We start from the raw sequence: 8881 nt of genomic DNA, 5'->3' as shown, positions 1-8881 counted from the left end.
ACTGTTTAATGAGAAACTATTTTGTTCTGTAAACCTTCATCTAAAGTGAGAATAGCAGCACAACTGGAAGAACGTAATCGATGTCACTGAATTGGGCATGTAGAAATTTCTGACATGGTGTTATCTTTGGCTATGTATATTTTCACCAAAAAAAAAAGGTCGAGAAGGGAGAGGGTTGACATGTCATGGGGTTGTTAACCAATGTCATAAAACAATATGTGTATTGTTTAATGAGAAACTATTTGTTCTGTAAACCTTCACATAAAAGTACAATTAAAAAAAAAAATATCCCTGACAATCATACCAGTGAATGATCAATCTCTTATTTCAGTTACAGACTGATACCAACCCATTAATCAACACTCTGGATACTCAAGTTTGGTGAACACTTCCCTGTCTTGCTATCAAGGGAAGACATTATAATATACTTAATCAAATCTCTTGCAAAAACCATGGTAGAATGACTTGTGGCAGTTTATAAGGGTAACTATATATGACTTGTTCTGCGTGAATCCATGGTTCCATCAAGCATTTCCTTCCCTTTATAACTGTTCATATACCACATGATCAAGTACCACTATAGAAATTTATAGGAAACCTATATCAAGTTCACCAGTCTATTATTTATATAATACACAGTCATCCTCTTCCCTCTCTTTTGAATAATACATGCCTACTTTCAGTCTTCTGGGACCTCTTTTCAGTGATTCCTCCAAGATTACTGGCAATTTGTCTCCATCTCCAAGTTATCCCAGCATTCAGCAACTGAAGAGAATCAAATTCAGGCACTGGAAGCTCTTTCCCTCCCCTCTTTTGTTAGCTCAGCTGAGCAGCCTCAGCAGGTCTGATTTAGCTCAATGGAAGAAGAGAATGAAACTAGCCACTGAGCTGGAGGCTCTACCTTTTTAACAAGGCCACCTTCTGGCTCAGAGACCTTTCACTGTTATAGCCAACTGTAACACCATAGATGAACACTGTTTATTGAACACTATAGATGTTTCCCTGCCCCACACCACATGCAGACCATCATGGGACAAGGTCCTTCCCCACTGGAAGGCTGGCTTATAGTGCATCCAATCCAGTATACCCCATCTAAGCACACCTCTCTGTGGGGTAAAAGTTCTAAGAGTCACACACACAATCAGCTTTTTCTCTGCTTCTAAATTTCCCCCTAATTGTATATTTATACTGTGTGGCACTAGAAGTGTGTGTATACATGTCTCATTTGCACAACTATATACCTCCTCTGTACCAGAGGCTAGAACTGATTTCAAATTATCAGTTAAGATCTTTAATTCTTATGAAGTACTTTGTCTTCACGCTTTATAAAACTCTAAGATAAAACTGCTAGTTTTTCGCAAACTTTCTAATACTTCACTTCAGCCACCAGCCCTCTCATTTCTGACCAACAAGATGGCTCTTTGCTACTTTTTTAAACTGTGTGAGAGAAAAGTGACAAGACAATTCAGGATTTGATTAGATGACCTGCTTTCAATGCAATGAGATCTGAAGCAAGGAGTGGGGTGGGGAGAAGGACAAAATGTAGTCAAGAAGCTCTATGCACTCAGAGTATGACGGCCTGAACAGCAGAAAATAGGGAAGAGCATGTCTAAGGAAGTAGAAAGGAAACAAGGAAAAAGAGGAGTGAAGAGTCCAAAATCAAATTCCACCTACCTCCCAACATTTCTTTACATTGGTTCTGCCCTCTTTTCTTTTTAAAGGTCAAACAGAAAGACTATCATTTCCCACAATAGCTTTTATTCACCTTACCAGTATTCTATCCTCACTGCAATATGGTGTGCTTCAAGAAGAAGCTGAGGAAGTGGAGAGGGGCAGGTCAACTTCTGGAGACACAGCACATACGATTATCAGTTGGGACACGTATTTCCCATCTCCCCTGATCTAGGACCCAATCCCTCTTGGGAAGTTATATCTCCCTGCCTTTCATGGTTCATCTGCCCCAGAAACCCTGTTCCACAGTAAAATGTACAGAAACCTGGCGGACACTGGATTTCCAGGGTGAGGGGAATGGTCATGCTGTACATGCAGACCTAGAGAGCTGCTAAGGGAGACACGGGAAGGGCCACTTACACAGAAACCTTCCCTCCCCACTGGAAAACTGTAGTGAGCCACAGACAGAAGCAACACAACAGAAGCATCACATCAGATCATCAGGAAACCCTGGAAGTAGTGGTATTAATTCAATATTTTTATATCATTAATGCATGGTTTGCATCCTTGGCAATGCCTAGTGATCATCGGTGCTTACTCTGACACTACCCAAAAAATTAACACATTCCTCTATATAAAAAGAGGCTGTTACAATTACATAGGCAAATAGTAAATATCTGTATCTCAAAACTTATTCCATATAAGCTTATCAAAGTGAATTTGGCAATTTCTAAAGCATCACAGTGACAAATAAAATACAAATTTTTTAAAAGTCATTTTCCTTGAAAACTTAAAAAAGTAAAGGTTTAGGTTTATTAGACCAATCTTTAAATGGGTAGGTTAAAAGGGCATTATATACTGGCTTGATTACTATTTAAGAATTCTAGATAATTTTATTTTCCCAAATATGCATAAAAGATTCTGCCTCACTATTTCAGTGTTAGGAGAGGTAGCCCTTCAAATAAATGGAAATATATTTTCCTATAGCTTTAAACCCTTCCTTATACATTTAAACAAGTATCGTTTAGAAACTTAAGTCCATGAAAATTTCTTTCTAATGAATTATTTAACTTACTCAAAGTCAAAAATGGAAATACTAATTTACTAAATGATCAACACTGATTTTTTCAAACAAAATACTTTTAATTCTCCAAAACTGATGGGTAAGGTGGGAAGAATGTTCACTTTTCTAAAGGAAAATCTCACAGTACACACATTCTCCCATCTAATTCATCAGTGGAACTCCCACCCACCAGCACCAAAAGCTGTGATTCCAGCAAGCAAGAGCCATACCCCGTGTGCATGCACTCATGTGAAAATATCACACATACTAAATTGCACTGAGGCGTTGACAACATGCAACTTAGTAATGTGCAATATCTCCACCAGAGCAAGCAGAATGGGAGCATCAGGGAGGAGGAATGTGATGCATACATTCAGGAGACAACATGCTGCTAAGGGGAGGAAAATGGTTTGGGGATAAAGGATGCATGCCACTAACTCAAAAATTCATAAACTGGAAACCCAATCACAAATGTACTCAATTTAGAAGAACACTTATTCACAATTGAGAATAATAATTTTCAAAAATTCAATGAGACAGTGATTTTACAGTAGCCACATACTTCTGAAGGCAAAGCTTGAAAAACAATTTCCAAATCTGGTCATGTAGTTAACTCCTAACTTAAATTACACTTTTAACTTATTAATGAATCATATAAAATGAGTACAATGATTTTCCACTTAATTACAACGATTAATGATTGATACTTATAAAATCTGATATCACTGATAATTTGCAGATTAAACTGAGGATATTACAATATTTTGATAATCACTTGTACATTTTTCCTCTTAAAAATCTTTCTTCATGAAGAAACATATTCCTTCTTGATTACAATCCTTCAGAATGAAAAATCTGACAAAAGCTCTTAGAAACAGAAGTGACTGCTATCATTCATACACAGACACACCCAAATACACAAATATATTTACACACACACATATATAGACACATACATACATACATGCGTATATGTATACATATGCACATGAAGGCTCTTCAGAAGAATCTGTGTAAAACCTGTATATTTTAAGTCTTGAATTTGATCCAGTAAAGAAATAGACAAAAAAGATGCAGACTGCTAAAAATCATGTTGAATTATAATGTTTATATAATCGGATATGGCTACAGTTAGAAAAATTTCCCAGGCTACAGCAAATTCTCTAGTCTGTACCATATTTACCAGACTCACAAAAATACATCTGTTTTGAGAACTATTAGGATTATAGTTCTGGTACTAAGAGTTGCTAATTTTTTTTTAGATGTAAATTTCCAGTCGAACGCCTCATATGTCCATTTGAATGGTCTTAACACCACCACAAATTTAACTCATGATCTTCTCCCCTAAGCAGCTCCTCCTGGATCGTGGTGTAACAGAAGGACTTATATTTTGAATCAGCTGGACCTAGGTGTGAATCATAGCTCTACCGGCAACCACGACACTAAAACAAAGGTGGTATGGAAAAAAGACGACAGGTATTTAAATAGAGGATGCTCAACAAGTGGTTCACTCACTCTAAGAAAGCAGAATACAAGAAAATTTGGAGAAGAGTGATTTTTAAAATAAACAAGTATTTTTGAGAATCAAAGTCAGTGCTAACATAGGTTACTTTATAAGAATGAAGCATCTTTCTTGAAGTTTTTTATGGACAAGAAGATATTTTTCTATAGGGTTTCACTTAGTCACACTGACAAGAGGATTCCTGCCAGCCTCTAATAGGGCTGGTTCAACAGCTTTATCCTATTGAAAAGGTAGGTGTTTATTTTTCATTTTTTGGTATAATTTGCATAAACTTTTTTGAGTCAGAATCATGTCATTTAAATAAACAAAAGTTAATTTAGTGCTGAAATTTCCATCATTTCACTTAGTAAGGACGGCAACCTAGTCATATAGGCTTAGAAGGGATACTAAAGCCAGTGAGACCACTTCCCTAAGACAGCTTCATTCTGAAAGCTGTTGCATTAGATGATACATCCCGTAAACCTGAAATCTTTATATGGATAGCCCCCACGTAAATACCCCAGGGCACACAGGGACTAAGAACAAGAACAATTATTTTCTGATCTGACTTGGTGTCCAACCAACGAAGCAAGATACTGGTGAAGACTTTACCCAGGCATTGCTAGCAGGAAAAAGGAAGGAAACCTAAACAAAAGTTTCCAGAGACAACACATTTCAGGAGCATGCATCCTACTTGAATGTAACTGAGGCTTTTCCAGAGATCAGAGGGGTAGCCTTACCAGTTATTTACATGAATACAGTGAAAAAAGATCAGCTGTTACAGGATTACCAGTTCAAATCAAGATTTCTGTGGAAGACTAGTTCCAAACAGTGCTATTTTTTAAGTGTATGTTGGAACATCAATGCTAGCCAAAGATTTACTCTTCAAGAGAAGCTTAAGACCACCTAGCTAATAACCATTAGGAAAGAAGTTCTAATAGATTACTTGAAGATTTAGTTTGAGGAGCCACTCAAAAGAAGTAAAAATGTCACACAGTCTTGTTACTGAGTTAACAGCAATGAGGATAGAGGTTGGGGGAGGAGCTCAGAACGGCCTAGGCTGCAAAAGTAAAGGGGAAATAGAAAAGGAAGCTGGGAGCCAGTGAGCTGGAAAAAACTTATCAATAGTAAAAGCTGAAGAATAATCTCATCCAGAAACCAAGTCTGTAATACATGGATCCCAGAAAGCATGATAAAAGTTCCTGCGATGCATACAGAGCCTATGACTTAGGAAAACCAAAGACTTTGCATTCCTAGCGTCCAACCCAACCGCTGCACAGGGCGCAGCCAGGCCGCTGAGGGAGAAAGAGGAAACAGGAAGGCTGCCTGCTCTCTTCCCTGGGCAAAGCTGGAATTCCTGAGAACAGAAGGAATCTGAGAGAAGGTGAGGTCTGCCTGTGGTGGCAGGGGGGGGTCCTCCTAAACAAGTGACATGATAACAGAAGCTGAAGCAAAAACCTGTTGGGGAGCAAAAAGCTGATGGGGCAGGACATAAAATCTTTGTGAATCACAGGCTTCAGAGCAAGATATTAAAACTGCTTTGAAATTTATTAACATTTGCACTGCTCATATTATCTTCTCAAAAGGAGATAAAAATTGTGAAAATATCAGTGACCTTTACTAGTTTAGCACTGAATGTTACTTGGAAGCTCAAGACAGAAAACAAGCTTCTCATGTAAAGCACTTTCTGAAGGAAATAAAAATAGCATAAATCTTATTCTTACCTGATAGCTTCTTCCACAGACTGGCCAATAATATTAGAAGAAGGACCTGGCTGAGATAATGGTGTCAGGCTTATCACCCACTTCACAGGCTTGTAGTACTCATCACTGGAACTTAATAGATAAAATAGTGTGGTCAGGAAAATTATCTGCAAAACAAAGGACAGTATCTTCTTAAAAAATCACATTTAGGAACTACAGGAAGATAAACACCCACAAAAGCAAATGGAACCATGAACATACTTTAATGCTGGCGGAAATGTGAAGTGTACTTATCTATATGTACATACCAGAGACAGTACAAAATTGAGAAGGGCAGTCCCGCTGTAGAAGAGAATGGTCAGGAGCGTAGTGACAGTGCTAAAAAGCAGGCTTACGTTCCGGCTCATAACAATCCACAGAGACTCTAAAATCTAAAGAGGAGGGAAAGGTAGATATCAGAACCAAACCTGATGGAAAAGTTTCTACGCTGTTCTAGTGTGCTTTTAATCTAATGTCGTAGTACCAAAAACTGAAAGGCAAGAACTGAACATAATTTAAAATGAAAAAGGAAAACACAGAACATCGAAATGTTCGATACTAAGCAAAAATGGTTAAGTTATGGTAAATCCACTCAAAATAACACCCCCCCCCAAAAAAAACCTAAAACTTGTGGCTGTCGAGTTGAATCTGACTCATAGTGATGCTACAGAACAGAGTAGAGCTGCCCCACAGGGCTTCCAAGGCTATAAATCTTTATAGAAGCAGACTGCCACATCTTTCTCCCATGGAGTAGCTGGTGTGTTCAAACCACCAACCCTTCTGTTAGCAGCTGAGCGCTAAACCACTGTGCCACCAGGGCTCCTAATATCAGGCAGCCATTAAAAAGATTTCTATTATAACAAAGAAAAATACTTATAACGCCATGTTTAAAAAGCAGCATACAAAAGTTTTATATATAGTATGATTATAACTATGTAAAAAATGGTATGTATAGAAAAAATACTCATAGGAAAATAAACCAGCAACCTATGGTTATATTAAGCTCAGAGGATCATGAGTACTTTTTCCTTTAGAATTCAACATTAAGGCCATGAAATTCTAGCATTTGTCTTATTAGATGTCCCCACCTTTAGATTCGTTGCCCTGCCCCCAACTTAGATTCATCTATAAATGCAGAAAGCATCACTTTCATCATACCCAAAGTAATTTGGTCTTGGTTCCTTAGAGACAACACTATAAAGATCACAATAAATGTTAACGAACACAGAGGGACAAGGGCAGAATTCTGCAGCTAAAAATCTTTCCTGAAGTAGACAATGACCTCCCTCAGACCTACCAAGTTCAGTTGTTCCATCACCTACAAATTCTCTAGGACTAGATACTAGGAATGAAGGAAGTTATTAATGTATATTAAAATACTACTAAAGGAATTTGTACAATACCTACACCTGCATGTTTTCATTACCTATCTCTTCATGAACTTAAATTCTCTTACGATAATATTTGTTCTATTTTTCCCAAATTGACTGTCCTTCTTAAAGAAAAACATGAAAACAAAATGATCAGAAAATCACCTTTCATTACAATTTTCAAAATGCTTCCATAACCTCATAGCAGTGCTGCAAGGGAAATAATGTGGGTAAGATCATCTCTAGTTTACAGATATGCAAACTGAGGCTCAGAGATTTTTAAAAACTGCCCCAAGGCACAGAACTAGTAAGTGGAACCAGAGCTGGGACCAGAACTCATAATGTGTGATTTTTATTTTGCTGCCCTTTCCAAAACAGCAGTTCTGTTCTTTGTCGTATGTTCAAGTTATACCATCTGTTCTGTTAAAGAAAGGCCTATCCATTACTTTCCTACCTCAAATTTATCAGTTATAAAAGCATATTTTGTTGCTCTCAGCATTTCTTGCAAACCTCAGCTCAGTCTTCATAAGAGAATTTTGGCAGGCTGGTTCCATTTACAAAAACCCCTTATATAAAATCTTGAAAATGCTTCATTAATGCCTACAAAAATATGCATGACTGACTGTTTGACCTTGTGGAATAAAGACTGAATGAATAATGCCACTGATTCCAACAAACAAACCAACAATGTCTTCACTTGTGATTTTGACAAGCATTCTTTTCGGGGTTTCAGTCGTTGTGGAATTTTTATCCAAAAACATTTTAAATAGTTTCTCGGTCATACTGACAGAAAAAAGCCCCCGCGGTAACTCTTACAAAATTAACTGAATATAGTAATTATAGACTGATAGCCTCCAACAACAATCAAGTAATCTTTTTTGTATACCCAAGGAGTTCAGTTGGAGAAGACAGAGGAAAGGACTAGAATGTTAACTGTTTATATGCCAGGCTCAAAGGAGAAAGTTAGTGAAACCACAAGCAATAACCCCACCCTCAGTTGCTGCAGAGTCAGTTCTGACTCATGGCAACCTCACGTGTGTTAGAGTAGAGCTGTGCTCCATAGGGTTTTCAATAGCTTATTTTTCAGAATTAAATCGCCAGGCTTTTCTTCCGAGGTATCTCTGAGTGGACTCGAACCTCCAACCTCTTGGTTAGCAGCCAAGTGCGTCGATCATTTGTACTTCCCAGGGACTCCCCACAAGCGATAACAAGGCACTTGAAACTCTGAAAACTAGAAAGATCTATACAGACAAAACGTATCCCAAGTCAAAAGCAGAAAACACTAGCTAAGTTTGACTTTAGTCTAGCCAAGGGTAGCAACATAAGTACTGAATGAATATCAAGAAGGTCACGCAAGTGGGTGGAATTCTAGGGCTTTTCTATAGGTTCTGCTTGTGACCTTCTAACTGGCTTTTTAGTGCTTCACTCTTAAAAATGAACAGACTGCCAAGGGTCACCAGACATTTGAGGATAGCCTCTAACATGAAAAAGAAAGTAAAATAAACTTTAAAGAAACTCAGCAAACAGAGAGAAG

General features: G+C 37.8%; 1 protein-coding gene across 2 annotated transcripts in view; it reads right to left on the bottom strand.

Moving 5' to 3' along the window:
* Positions 1-8881, bottom strand: part of TMEM245 (transmembrane protein 245) — a 129811-nt gene that overhangs the window by 38980 nt on the left and 81950 nt on the right. For both annotated transcript variants that reach the window (XM_023727409.1, XM_004372186.2), the window contains exons 13-14: positions 6247-6369; positions 5960-6105 (exon numbers count right to left, since the gene is read on the bottom strand). In XM_023727409.1, coding sequence (XP_023583177.1) covers positions 5960-6105; positions 6247-6369 — 269 coding nt within the window. The remainder of the gene's footprint in view (positions 1-5959; positions 6106-6246; positions 6370-8881) is intronic.

The sequence above is a fragment of the Trichechus manatus genome, unplaced genomic scaffold (genome assembly GCF_000243295.1).
Source record: "Trichechus manatus latirostris isolate Lorelei unplaced genomic scaffold, TriManLat1.0 scaffold00016, whole genome shotgun sequence".
Lineage (NCBI taxonomy): Eukaryota > Metazoa > Chordata > Mammalia > Sirenia > Trichechidae > Trichechus > Trichechus manatus.
This window is presented reverse-complemented; position numbering and strand designations above follow the sequence as displayed.